This window comes from Rutilus rutilus (genome assembly GCF_951802725.1).
Source record: "Rutilus rutilus genome assembly, chromosome: 24".
Lineage (NCBI taxonomy): Eukaryota > Metazoa > Chordata > Actinopteri > Cypriniformes > Leuciscidae > Rutilus > Rutilus rutilus.
Genome location: NC_140228.1, coordinates 11,484,147 through 11,498,876, shown reverse-complemented (window position 1 = coordinate 11,498,876; position 14,730 = coordinate 11,484,147). Strand labels below are relative to the sequence as shown.

Below are 14,730 nucleotides of genomic sequence, written 5' to 3'. Positions count from 1 at the left end.
TGTTTTTTCCATTACTTTGACAAAAACCTATTTCATTATTTTGAAATGTTCAAAAGCTAATACGACTTGAACAGTCAATTTGATATCACTTAAAAATAATGCAGCAACTGAACTTAAGCTTTTAATTTGAAGTATGTAGAAATATTATACAGTGCATGGGTTTGTCCAGCACTTTTACTCACTGATGCTACAAACGTCCAGGCTTGTGAATCATTACATGCCAAACCCCTGACATTCTTAAATCTGCCTCACACATTCTGGGATTTGGTACACTGGCAGAACATTTCTTCAAAGCTTTCTCTGGACTTTCATTTAATGTGTCACAGAATGGACAAATACAGCCTGAGCTGCGGGATGCTCTGATTTCATAATAACAGATGGACACAATGTGCAGAAAAATAAAACCCTGAGTCAGTCACTTCCAAAGGCATAACACGTCCAGAGCAACACTTCACAGTCATGAAACAGAAACAGAAACAGACACACATGTGCGTGCACACACACACACACACTCATAAGTGTTTAGTCTACACAGCTGTACTCCTAAGGCTAAATAAATACACTTTCAAAAGAACAAAGATATACACATCTAAGCTTGGCAACCAAGGTGACTGTATTGCAAATCTGTTTCATGTACTTCCATGCAGAATACATTTGTGTAGGTTCATAAAATGTTTCCAAGACTTTCATGAAAGTTTACACTTGTAGTTTATAGCAAGTCCTTTCCTGCCCTTCTGCCCCACAAATGAATCCACAAACACAGCTGCTTCATCTTATAAACTCTCTCTTTTAAAGTCAGGCTTGGATTAAAAATAAGATCCCTTTGATCGCATAATCAAAAGTGCATGTTCGTTTATGAACAGTTCCGTGCTCAAATTATTGGATTAACCCAGCACCACAAGGAAACAATCTTCTGGTACAATAAAACATTTAATATACCTGTGTAATGCTATAAATTAGAGAGGAGAAACAGTTAAGATCATAGCATGGATATTAGGTAAATGTTATTTGATAATTAAGAAGAGGGAAACCTTATCTGGCCTTTTGCTCAGGAAACATAAGCGTCACAGTTCATGTGCTGACATGCAAACAGCACTAAGAGAAAACAACAATACAACAACACCCAACCATATGATACTCTAAAACTATTTGAGGAAAGCAATTATTACTATTTGAGGAAAGCAAACTTTGAATGGCATCAAAAACATCATTGTTAAATAATTACGTTTCTTACATTTTCCATTTTGAATTAAAATTAAACGGAGGTGTCATATTTATTTAAGTATTATTTAAAATATATGCTTTTAATTTATCACAATAAATTCATAAAAAAAAAAAAAAAAAAACTGACAGTGTGATAGGCAACAGCACTCTTTGTACTTGACATAACCTTTTCTAAAATACTTTTATTTGTAAATGTAGGAATATTATAAAAGCTAGATACACATAGCCCAAAAACGTGTTAGGCTATTCCATACTCCATACTCCATACATGGTCACGAATGTCAATAAATTAACAGGTTAAATATTTACATGTAGCCTATTTTGTATATGTTTTATTATGACATCGTAAAAAAATTAAGATAAATATTAGTAGGCTTACGCTTACAAGCAGATACAAAAACAAAGTTTTACTAATTAAAAAATAAGTGGCACTATGACGTGACACTACGATGCAGTGAACGAGCACGTATAGGCGGCGGGCTTCGTTGATCAGCGTTCGCGTCCTTGACCTGAAGTGTAGATTCAATGTAAAAACGTCTAAACCACATATCTAATCAATTTGCTGGAAGAAAACGATCAATTAGAAAGAAAACAAACCTTTCAGGAAGTCACATTAAGCGAGTACCTCAAAGCATGAGCGGAGTTCTGCAGTCAATTAGTGTTTCACGCCGAAAGCCATGACCCGCGTGCGTTTCACTGATACAAACACGCGCGCGTCTCACGCGACCGCTTCACTTTCCTCCTCTCCTGAGATCACTCAAAGCAAACGCTCCAAACCCAACCTAAAGGGGTGGTGCTCTTTACATACTCAAGTACAACATAGGAGGGAAGTCCAGCTGTTTCACTGAAGTTGTAACTCGCATTTGGAAGTAAGTAAAAGCACTGTCTTTCAAAGTTGCATAACATGAACATTGGTCCTCTCAAAAGTTGTTCTGTTTGTTAAAGCAAACACTTGTTTAGTGAAAGGGGAGACTAAACCCCACCCCCTCCATTTTCTTTGTCTACCTACTCGGAGATAAAGTTACCTGATGGAATGTTTAGTGGAGAAGAAACACTATAAAAAATCTATAGTATCAGAAATGTTTGTCAAAACATTTTCTGCACTTTCTCCTATATATTTTCCATTCCCTCTGCAGGATTTGCTTGAGTAATAATTTGTGCAACTCTTGACTGAAACAGAAATCAATTGTTCCTCTTTCACAAGATTGAACATAATCTTGATACATTTTCTGACCTCTCCACATCATCATGGGGATGTCAGCACAAAACTCCCAGCCGTCATCAATCAGAATGGTGTGTAGACAATGAGAAATCTGATTTCAGTCTGGCTCAAGTCAATTGCACAAAATGTATGATGTAAAATATAGTTTTTATTTATAGTTTCCAAACTTTTTAATAACAAGAACCCCAAAATGATGACGAGGAACCCCCTTTCTTAAATATAGATGCATCTATATATTTTCATGTACTGCATAAAGACCTATTTATACTGTAAGATAATATATTGTTTCTGAAAATAAATTATTGTAATTATCTACATAATCTCATGGCATATTATTTTACATTTTGGCGAATTGGTGGCTATAGTTCGAATGAATTCAGATGATCTAATTTGTACATTTATGTACTATCTTCTTATGCCCTAGTGACATGTATGTTTAGGGGTAGGGTTAGTGGACCTTTATGCTTAATATTTTCCTAATAATCACACGTTTTTATACGATTCACATCGTACAAATTCATATGAAATCACCTCCTCATAACATACATTTTCCCAGGAAATCAGGTTGGAATTATTGATAAAAAATATTATTATTAGAATACAAGCGAAATATTTAAACCATTGTAATTTGTATAGAACTTTTCACAATTCATATTATTATTATTAGAAAAATAAGCCAGTGCGCAAGCTAAAGAAGATAGTGATGAAGAAAAACGTTCTAGAAAGATGCAAGACAAATAAAAACTGTTCTCGAGCATATGATTGATTATGTGCATTTTGACGTAAACAACCTTTTTTCTACAAAGTATATATATATATTTAAAACATAAAAAAAACATGCACTCAGCGGTCTGTTTTTAATAATAGGGTTTCTGCTATTTACATACCAGACACCTTAGTCAGGATTAGATAACTACCCAACAGACTCACATAGTCTGGAACCGTCTAATAATAGATTGAGTCTGACACCAATCAAAGAATTTGCCAATCAAATGAAGTTTTGCAATTGCCCGGGGGGACGTGACTCCACTTGTTGCATCACAGAGAGTGGTGGAGGTGGAATAGACCTCTAACTGAGCTCTGCTGATTATTACCAGTCCTATAGCTTCTGTGCTCAAAGCATTTAGAGTTACAGGAGGTTAGCCTCAAATATATGCTATTTTTTTTCTCATTGACAGCAGAGCATCCTTTTAACTAGCATGTGGCTGCTTGTTGCAATGCAGATGTATAATATGAGTTCCTTCACAACTGGGTCTCTCTTCTAAAAACATTCAAAAACGAAAAGAAATTTGTTTTAATTTGCATCACAGTCGTGCCTGTTGACATTCCCTCCAATGGAAACAAAGACAGAAGTTGAGGACCCATCTCGCAATGCTGTCAATATTTGTATTTCGGGACTGAAGAGTGTCAGAATACGTCTGGTAAATGTTTATCTGACTCGCTCTCACTGAGATGTGAAAGAAAATGAGCATGGAGAATGATGGATCATTTGTTGAGGAACTCGATGAGGCTAAAGAATGCAGGAATTAAGGGAAAATACAACCTTGGGTTGAAAAGCTGAGCTCGGGAGCTTACTTTAACGCTTCTGGAAGCTCTGAGTCACAGTGTCGCATTAAGGAAAGATCCAAAACCACACCAATTAAACTCTGATTGACATCCAAAACCAAAACGCTGCTGGATAGACACAACATGCATTACTACTATAACACACTTCATTCCCAGGTCATAAACCTCTTCCCCTTTTCATTTACTTAGACACTGTGTTTTCCAAAGCAAACAAACAAAAACATGCATGCAATGCATGATGGTTCTTTGTTGTGAATGCATTTTTCACTTTTTCAAGTGCTGCAGTCATAATTCTGTTGTGGTTACCTTGCGTGAGTTGTGCGGGTCTGGTAACAGGGACTCCATCGAGCGAACACAGGTGTCCGCACGGGTCAAGAGTGACAAACCCTCCTCTGTTCTCAATCCTGCAGTGTTCTGCTTCAATGCCGGGACCCTCAATAGTGATGTCCTGAGGTACAGGGGCATCGTCACGGCCTATGCGTGTCACTCCTGTGATAAAAATCAACTAAGTATGAAGCATTTAGTGCTGCTGATTTAAATGAATCTGGAGTGTAAGAAATAAAGACTGTAAATAAATATATTTGTAGTTATGCAGTGTGGATATCTATGTTTAAATCAGTTCATCTATAAGACATTTACTAGAAATAAAACTTCTAGTTATTTAGGGTGTGTTGGGATACATTTACACAACAACGAAAAGTTTTTCCTTCGCGTTTTTCGCGGACAGACGACAGCGTTGTCAAAATGATACCCGTTCTCACAGATCAGCGAAAACAACAAAAACGCTGTATTATGCATCCCAGGCCAGTAGGTGGCGATGTCACTTTGTAAAAAAAAAACACTATGGTGCGACTGAACACAATACGCATGACGTTTTTGTAGTTTACACGGCAACAATAGCGGTATCGTTTTCAAACACTTGCCGTTTGAATCAAAGGTTTGTGTTTTCAGGCCCCCAAAACACTGTTGTTGTGTAAATGAATGGCCAAAATGCAAAAAGTTTTCAGTGTTTAGTTGTAAACGGCCCCTTACTCATAAAATTTTGTCTCTGTCACCTCAATATATTAACGGTAACCAAGAATATTTTTGTAAAATATTTGATTTTTTTTTTTGGAATACAATAAAAGCACAATAAAACTGCTGTAAATATGTATTTTTAATTACATTGTCAAATTAAAAAACAGTCAATAAACAGATTCAGACCTAATCTCAATCCATATGTGACCCTGGATCACAAAACCAGTCACAAGTAGCACGCCACGGGTATATTTGTGGCAATAGCCAACAATACATTGTATGGGTCAAAATTATAGATTTTTCTTTTATGCCTAAAATCATTAGGATATTAAGTAAAGATCATATAAAGATCAAGATATTTTGTAAATTTCCTACCGTAAATATATTAAACATTTATTTTTGTGAGTGAATGCAGCACAATCGCGAACATAAATGACTTTAAAGGTGATTTTCTCAATGTTTCGGTTTTTTTGCACCCTCAGATTTCAAATAGTTGTATCTCGGCCAAATATTGTCCTATCCTAACAATACATCAATGGAAAGCTTATTTATTCAGCTTTCAGATGATGTATAAATCATGGGACTGGTTTTGTAGTCCAGGGTCACATATTACATGCATATTACGGGAGTCCCTAAGGGGACATTATGATATATATATATATATATATATATATATATGAGATGGGAAGAATTTTTCACTCACAAATCTCTTGCATTCCCCCGAACAAGAGAACACAAAAGTTTTGTTAGGAAATGCTAAAGTTTCGCAAGCTAACGATATCAGGATACAGGATACTCTTGTTCCAGCTCTAAAAGTGTAAGTAACTAATGCCACCTCACAAAATGATATCTGACTACAATGCATACTGATGCATACAAAATCTTCTGCACTGTCGCCAGTTCAGTTATTTCAAATACTAACGTAAATGATGTTTTTTGTCGCATTTGCACTAATTTTGGAGTCATGTTGCTGGCATGGAGATGTACTTTTCCAATGAATGGTGTGTGTGTTTTTGTTTTACATTTCCACTCTTCTCTGACCTCTGCTGGCTCACACACTCAACCAGTGACGCAAATCGCCCCATACAGTTTTATTTCAACACCTCACAGTCTATTACTAACGGATATGTTCAAATACTTGCTCTTTTTTAAATCTAAACATAATTAGACTGCCTTAAAATAGCAAGTTAAAATCAGTCGTTGTGTGTGTCCAGCACCATAGCAGTCCTGTAATACTTGTGATTTTATTACTCAGTCACATGGGAGGAAGTAAGCTTGACTCCTTCTCCTGTCTCTATTCTGATAGGAGCCATTCTGAGATTGCATTCCGGAGTTTACCATGGTGACCATGATAAGAGGGGTGTGGAATGAGCGGGAGCTTTATGTTTGCAGATGTTGTGTCATTAAGACAAGCTTGACACCTGTGTGTAATCAGAGACGGGTGGACCTGTCTTCCTGCCTCCTTACGTTTCTTTAAGGTAAAGATTAAATAAGATGTTTTGGGTTCCCACTTTGGGAATATTTGCATCAGAAAATCCCCATCATTCCACCCTCTTCCTATATGATAAGTGCACTAACAATAAAAGCCGCATCCACTGTTTCATGAAGGCATATATAGACAGAGGGTCTTATTTACAGATCTATTCTTTGCAGGCCATTGTTCATGGTTATTTGGGGTTGTGTGTGTGAGAGAGGGAGATCGAGAGAAAAACACATACCCTCCTTTAGAGGTAGCAGAGTAATGGCCACACTTAGTCTTCCGCTACCCAGGCTGACTAGGTGAGGGGTCGCTGTTTGTACCTTCAGTCCTTTTCCTGTGTCAATCAGGTCCAGTGGTGGACTCTAAAACAGAACATTAGAGCATTAACAGTTCTGACCTCAAAGAAAAGCTGAACAATTGGTCCACTAACCTTAGAAGAACCAAGGCTCTGATCTGACTCCGGTTCGAGGACACTCGCTGGGCAGTTTGACTGTGTTTCCTGTACCACACAAGGAGAGCAAAGGGATGATATGTTTTAAACATGCACATACTTTAAATGTAATCGTTAAAGGCTTTACAGACTTAAAAAGTCTTTAAATTTTAAAGAAGTCTTTAAATGTTCGCCGGTTCCCGCCTCCTTCTTCCCACAACAACGAACTGTGTTACAGATGGTAATCAAACAGTTGACGGTAGCCATTGACTTCCATAGTAGGAAAAAAATAATATGGAAGTCAATGGGTGCCTTCAACTGTCTGGTTACCAACATTCTTTAAAATATATTTTGCATTAAACAGAAAAAAAGAAATTCATACAGGTTTGGTACAACATGTTGGTGAGTAAATCATGACAACATTTTTGTTTTTGGGTGAACTATCCCTTTAAATCCCCCATGCAGACACTGTCAAGCTACAAAAAATGCATAAAGGGTTTATATTCCTTCTATATACACTACCATTCAAAAGTCTCTTATGCGAATTGATCAAAAATACAGTAAAAAAAAGAATATTGTAAAAATATTATAATAATTTAAAATAACGGTTTTTATTTGATGCTAAAGAAACGTGAATATGATTTTAAAGGTCTGGTAGAAGGGAAAGATTTTTTTTCTGTGAATAAGGGACATCAGTTTAGCTCAAAAGTGCCTCAAAAAACCTTTAACTTTATATGGAGAAGAGCAACATGAACATTCTTTAAAAAATTGTTTGCGTTCCTTGGAAGGAAGAATAATATACAGGTTTGGAAAAGCACGATGGTGAGGAAATAATGACAAAATTATAATTGTCTATGATGTTTAGAGAATTATATAATACTGCAACATGGTGGTTTAGATCATGTGAAGTTTACATTAGCAAACAATTGCTGGTTATCTTTCAGTTCTAGTTTAAACACCATTGAGTGTATCCAGGTAAGGAAAAAGCTATTATGTTTAATGGCAGTCCAGTAACAAGATAGATACCACATAGACACTCGCAAACAGTCCCTGAGGGCCATAAACATCAGAGTGAACATACTTACACTCTCTAATCCAGACACCACACGTAACATAGGTTGGAATGTGTGTGAAAACAAATCCAAAAGGGCAGAAAAGAGAGTGGGAGGAAAAGGCAGGAATTTTCCATGTCTACTATTTCCCATGAGTCATTGGGAGTGTTTGGCATTCCATGCCACTGGATATGTAGTGAGAAATGGCCCTTGCCTTGGTGCTGACAGTTGCAGTTACCATAGAGAGCATGGGACCACATACAGTACACTGCAGCTAACCCAACTCACCCAAACAGACACATAAACATGTATACAGATCCCCCAAAATGGACACTTAATGTAATAATTTCAATGCATTAAAAACAAAATATCAAACCATGTGGTTGCAGATGCCATGCTAGACTGCAGAACTAACCTGTTTTCTGAGCCATTTTTGCAAATTGGTTATATTATGATTTTTGTATGAAATTAGTTTCCTTCATCTTTCAAAATTTAAACCCTAGAAACATCTTTTTGTGAAATTGTTTGCTTCAAAAGATTGTTTGTGCTCATTTTTTAAAATAAATATATATTTTGATATATTTTGCAATACTTTTTATGAGTTTCTTAAGTGTCCACATATATATTTTTTGGTTTCTCCAGACCTGAAAACAGCCATTCTTATACCATTCTTTAATGTGCTATTTCTACTCAGCCTGAGAGGAATATTTGACCATTACCGCCTCACGCGGTTCCCGTTTCCTCAGATACAAAACTGACTTCCTGAATGTGGTCACTGCTGTTCAAACACCCTAATTTCCAATTCACACACCAGGGTCCAATCAGATTGCACCTACAACCATGTTTCTATACTATACTATTTCATTTTATTATATTATAGCAGTAGGCTACAGTTTTGCTAGTAAGTTTACACACCCCTTGCAGAATCTGTAAGATTTATGATATTTTTTTTAAAGTGGTCATAAAAATTCTTTTTTTTTTATTTAGCGCACTTATACGTTTTTTTTTTAAATATAAAACAGACATTTACATTTGCCTCAATAAAATATTTAACAAACAAACATGCAAGGAATGAGAAATTTGTAAAACGTTTTAGGTCTGCGTATAGGTGCACTATACTGTTCAAAGTTAGTGGTCGGTAAGATTTTTATATTGTTTTTGAAAGAAGTCTCTTATGCTTAACTACCTGCATTTATTTGATCAAAAATACAGTAAAAATTTCAAAATGTTGTAACTTTCTAGTGTTATATTATCTTCAGTGTCACATGATCCTTCAGAAATCATTCTAATATGCATATGCTGTGTTGAAAACACACGTGCTTCTTAATGTTTTTGTGGAAACCATGATATTTTTTTCAGGATTCGGTGATGAATAGAAAGTTCAACAGTTCATTTGAAATACTGTAGAAGTTTTTAATGATTCCTTGCTGAATAAAAGTATAAATTTCTTTCACATTATGAACGGTAGCGTATAGGTTATTTTTTATACTATAAAGTAAAGAGAAATTAAACATTACTGCTTTCCTTGCATTCAAACTAAGGTTAATTCTCTCTGAAAAAGGTCAACTTTATGTTACTTAAGTCCTTAAAGAACTTTTAGACGCTAAGTTCACGTTTGGCCACATCCCAAGGGGGCACTTGACAATAACATGACCCACTTTATAGCTTAACAACAACTGCACATGAACCATAATCCCCTTCCTCAACTTTCTTTGCCCTCTTTCCAGACGGGTAGACAGGCATGCTCCTGCAGGAATGTCCCAGGTGTTTTGCTTTTGAGAACTACTTGGGTATGTCACCTCAGGATGAAAATACCAGCTACATTCCTCTCTAGCACCTCTCCGTCCAATCAGCTCTTAGGATTATAGATGTGGGCAACTGTGGGGCGATAAGAGCAGGTTTGCTGTTTACACACAGGCGGATCTTTGTTAGGTGACCCTGACTATGGCTTTAATCGTCAAGACCTCTTGATGCAGGTAAAAGCTGCAATGTTCAGGCATGTTCAGACATCCACAGCAAACAAAGAAGCCAGGTCTTTCATAAAGACTGTGGTGGGTTAATAACATGCAGGAAAGAAATCAAATGGGGGAAGGAAAAGGGGGAGAGTGTTAATTTGAAAACAACATTTGTTTTATGAGCCACTGAGACAGGATGAAAGACTGGAGAGAAAGACATAAGTGTTACGAGAACATTGAGACGTCAGATCTATGATGAAGAAACAGAAGGAGCAGACAAGGCCAAAATCTTACACAAAGGGCTTTTTGAGTCCTTTTGCTTTACGCAAGGCATGATGTGGGAGGACATTCCTGACAACTATCAGCTCAGCTGTAACGCACATGGGGCGATCAAAGAACGATCACACATTTCATAGTCTCGCCTAGAGCTGCAGGACGGGTGGTGACAGCCACACACAAGTTTAGCATTTCGGCGGACGGGTGGGAGATTTATAAAGGGAAACGGTCTGTCAACCTCCCCCTGTTTTCATTCCTTTCCCTCATCAGATCTAACAAGAACTCTGGCAGAGTCATGGTTGCTTTCCAGGTCATTTCCAAATGCGTTTGAGGTAGGCTGATCTTGGTTGTAATGGCCGGGTTCATCTTTTTGCCCTACATATAGGGGCTATGTTCAGAATGGAATACTAAGTATTTACTGTATACTGCCACTCTTAAAGGGATACTCCACTTTTTTTGGAAATAGGCTCATTTTAAACTCCCCCAGAGTTAAACAGTTGAGTTTTACCGTTTTCGAATCCATTCAGCCGATCTCCGGGTCTGGCGGTACCACTTTTAGCATAGCTTAGCATAGATCATTGAATCGGACAAGACCATTAGCATCTCTCTCAAAAAAATGACCAATGAGTTTTGATATTTTTCCTATTTAAAACCTGACTCTTCTGTAGTTACATCGTGTACTAAGACCAACGGAAAATGTAAAGTTGCGATTTTTCTAGGCTGATATGGCTAGGAACTATACTCTCATTCCTGCGTAATAATCAAGAAACTTTGCTGCCGTACCATGAGTGCAGCAGGCGAAGTTTCTTGATTATTACGCAGGAATGAGAGTATAGTTCCTAGCCATATTAGCCTAGAAAATCGCAACTTTTCATTTTCCGTCGGTCTTAGTATATGGTGTAACTACAGAAGAGTCAAGTTTTAAATAGGAAAAATATCGAAACTCTTTGGTCATTCTTTTGAGAGAGATGCTAATGGTCTTGTCCGATTCAATGATCTATGCTAAGCTATGCTAAAAGTGGTACCGCCAGACCCGGAGATCGGCTGAATGGATTCGAAAACGGTAAAACTCAACTGTTTAACTCTGGGGGAGTTTAAAATGAGCCTATTTCCAAAAAAAGTGGAGTATCCCTTTAAAAGTTCTTTGTTGACATTGATGGATCCTTTCCATTGCAAGGTTCTTAGATTACTAAATTGTTCTTCACCCTATGAAAACATGCTTCCTTTAAGAGTTATTTACTGAAATGCTCTTTGGGGAGGCCAAAATGATTCTTCTATGGCACCGCTATTCAAAATGACAAATTTTAGGCATTATAGCACATTATAAAACAGATCCTTGATTCTGATCGGTTGGGCTGCGTTTGAAGCCGTTGTAAATGACTCTCCAAACCTGGCTGTGACCTCATTAAAATAAGTATTTTTATTGACTTTTTTAAAAGCAATAAGCCCTGTGAAACCAGGCTTTACAGTGAATTTAGAAAAGCTAAGGGGGTTTTAGGCACTCCTCTCCGTGTCGTGTCTCTATAAACCACGGCTTCTTGGGTCTTATTGCTATGATAAAAGCTTCAAACATATGCATGTTACATTATCACATGACCTCATCACATGTCGTCGGGGTCCGGTTATTATCTTGGAAATAAAATGTCTTAATCTTTGGCAGTCCAATAAAAAAAAGAAAGTCAAATAAGAGATGTTAATAGATTGTGAATGCAGGCTTTGTGCTGGCTCTGTCATATTAAAGAGATGCCATGACCTTTTATCAGGGGTCATTATCTTTTGATTAAAGTTACACACTCGCATCTTTAACAATATCAGCATAGAAAGCCCATCTGATCTCTCAAAGGTGACAAAGCAGCGCTGCTTATTTAGTCCAGTCTGTCACATGTGACAATGATCTCATTGTGCCTGGACCTCAGCTTAATATGGGATTCCCTTCATGGCATGCAGCTCATTAACCAAGGGTTGAAGCAGCCCCCTTTGCTTCCCCTGGACACACTCAATGATGCGAGATCTTTTAGGTAGACAAACCACTCTCTGTTCTGAGTTTCCTCCCCTTCTATAGTCTTTCACTGACTATCAGGCCATTGAAAATCATTATGTTGCATAAGGAGGGTGATATTAATGCTGTTATGTTTAAAAATAACAATAGTTATCTATAAAGACTGTAATTATGGAAGCAATTTGGAACAGTTTGTAGCGGTACAGGGCAAATGTGACTCGCAGATATTCTGCTTTTTAATAAACGACTTGAGGAACTGAATAATAATTTGCCTGCACCATTATAATGCAAGATTTTAAAAATGGTCTGAAAAAACATATTAAGACCTTTTAAGTCATTAGTCCCAAATTCCAAAGTTAACAAATGAAAGAGCGTGGAATGTTGTTACAGCTGCATCTGTCTGCAGGGATAAGAACCATAAGGAAATCCACATTAGGCTGCAAAACCTTATGCAATATTATTTTAACAGTACTCTCAAGCAAAGATTTCTTTGAAGAAGCCATTACCATCATATAGAGCTTTTTACACGTAAAGCCACTTTAATAGGTCAGTTTACAAATTGAAGCTAACTCTTTACACTGTACGATTGTTGTTGGTTTTCTGACATTTTTGACATTACATTAACATTCACTACATCCACCTGCCCTCTGACCATAATTCAGTAGGCTACTTCTTCATATTAAAAATATAGTAAAATCAATGTTCTATATTTTGTTTCAATAATATTTATTCTTAATATTTTGTATTTTGAGGCGATTTCTTGGTACTAGATTACTAAATGATACACCATTTATTTAATAAAATACAAATAGTTCAAATAAAAAGGAAAAAAAAAGTAAAAAATGGAGCAAAGGTATTAAATACCTTAGCCCTATATATAGATATTTACAGAGCTGTGTATTCCTAGTTGCATTTAAGAGTATTTTCAGACATTATTACTTACTTTTAATAGGTTTTGCATTTGGATATATACACTCACCTAAAGGATTATTAGGAACACCATACTAATACTGTGTTTGACCCCCTTTCGCCTTCAGAACTGCCTTAATTCTACGTGGCATTGATTCAACAAGGTGCTGAAAGCATTCTTTAGAAATGTTGGCCCATATTGATAGGATAGCATCTTGCAGTTGATGGAGATTTGTGGGATGCACATCCAGGGCACGAAGCTCCCGTTCCACCACATCCCAAAGATGCTCTATTGGGTTGAGATCTGGTGACTGTGGGGGCCATTTTAGTACAGTGAACTCATTGTCATGGTCAAGAAACCAATTTGAAATGATTCGAGCTTTGTGACATGGTGCATTATCCTGCTGGAAGTAGCCATCAGAGGATGGGTACATGGTGGTCATAAAGGGATGGACATGGTCAGAAACAATGCTCCGGTAGGCCGTGGCATTTAAACGATGCCCAATTGGCACTAAGGGGCCTAAAGTGTGCCAAGAAAACATCCCCCACACCATTACACCACCAGCCTGCACAGTGGTAACAAGGCATGATGGATCCATGTTCTCATTCTGTTTACGCCAAATTCTGACTCTACCATCTGAATGTCTCAACAGAAATCGAGACTCATCAGACCAGGCAACATTTTTCCAGTCTTCAACTGTCCAATTTTGGTGAGCTCGTGCAAATTGTAGCCTCTTTTTCCTATTTGTAGTGGAGATGAGTGGTACCCGGTGGGGTCTTCTGCTGTTGTAGCCTATCCGCCTCAAGGTTGTGCGTGTTGTGGCTTCACAAATGCTTTGCTGCATACCTCGGTTGTAACGAGTGGTTATTTCAGTCAAAGTTGCTCTTCCATCATTCTCCTCTGACCTCTAGCATCAACAAGGCATTTTCGCCCACAGGACTGCCGCATACTGGATGTTTTTCCCTTTTCACACCATTCTTTGTAAACCCTAGAAATGGTTGTGCGTGAAAATCCCAGTAACTGAGCAGATTGTGAAATACTCAGACCGGCCCGTCTGGCACCAACAACCATGCCACGCTCAAAATTGCTTAAATCACCTTTCTTTCCCATTCTGACATTCAGTTTGGAGTTCAGGAGATTGTCTTGACCAGGACCACACCCCTAAATGCATTGAAGCAACTGCCATGTGATTGGTTGATTAGATAATTGCATTAATGAGAAATTTAACAGGTGTTCCTAATAATCCTTTAGGTGAGTGTATTTAGGCATTATCAAAGACTACTTCATTGTCCATTTAGCCTTTTCTAATCATGTCCCAATTTTTCTGTGTTCATAAAGTAATTGCCATAAAAGCCACCAAGTTTTGTACCATTCAGACGAAGTAAAAAAAATTAACATTTTGAAACTTTTAAACTGATTTCTTTTGGTTAAAATGTCATTTTAGGGTTAAATTTAAATGAAAAATAAAGGTTATTTACAGGCATCTATGGTTTCATAAAGAACCTGTTGCATCCATGAGACATTTTCCCTACACAAAAGGTTCTTTTGATTATTAAAACTCTCTTCACAGTAGAAGTAATAGTTTAAGAATTGGCATTG

The 14,730-nt window shown here is 37.2% G+C and overlaps 1 protein-coding gene across 7 annotated transcripts in view; it reads right to left on the bottom strand.

Moving 5' to 3' along the window:
- phldb2b (pleckstrin homology-like domain, family B, member 2b) overlaps positions 1 to 14,730 on the bottom strand; it is a 51,965-nt gene that overhangs the window by 35,404 nt on the left and 1,831 nt on the right. For 4 of the 7 annotated variants that reach the window (XM_084398515.1, XM_084398517.1, XM_084398516.1 and 1 more), the window contains exons 2-4: positions 6,940 to 7,008; positions 6,748 to 6,871; positions 4,319 to 4,501 (exon numbers count right to left, since the gene is read on the bottom strand). In XM_084398515.1, the coding sequence (XP_084254641.1) occupies positions 4,319 to 4,501; positions 6,748 to 6,871; positions 6,940 to 7,008 (376 nt within the window). Of the gene's footprint in view, positions 1 to 1,821; positions 2,009 to 4,318; positions 4,502 to 6,747; positions 6,872 to 6,939; positions 7,009 to 14,730 lie in introns of those variants that run through there. The other 3 variants (XM_084398520.1, XM_084398519.1, XM_084398521.1) reach the window with 3 other exon arrangements.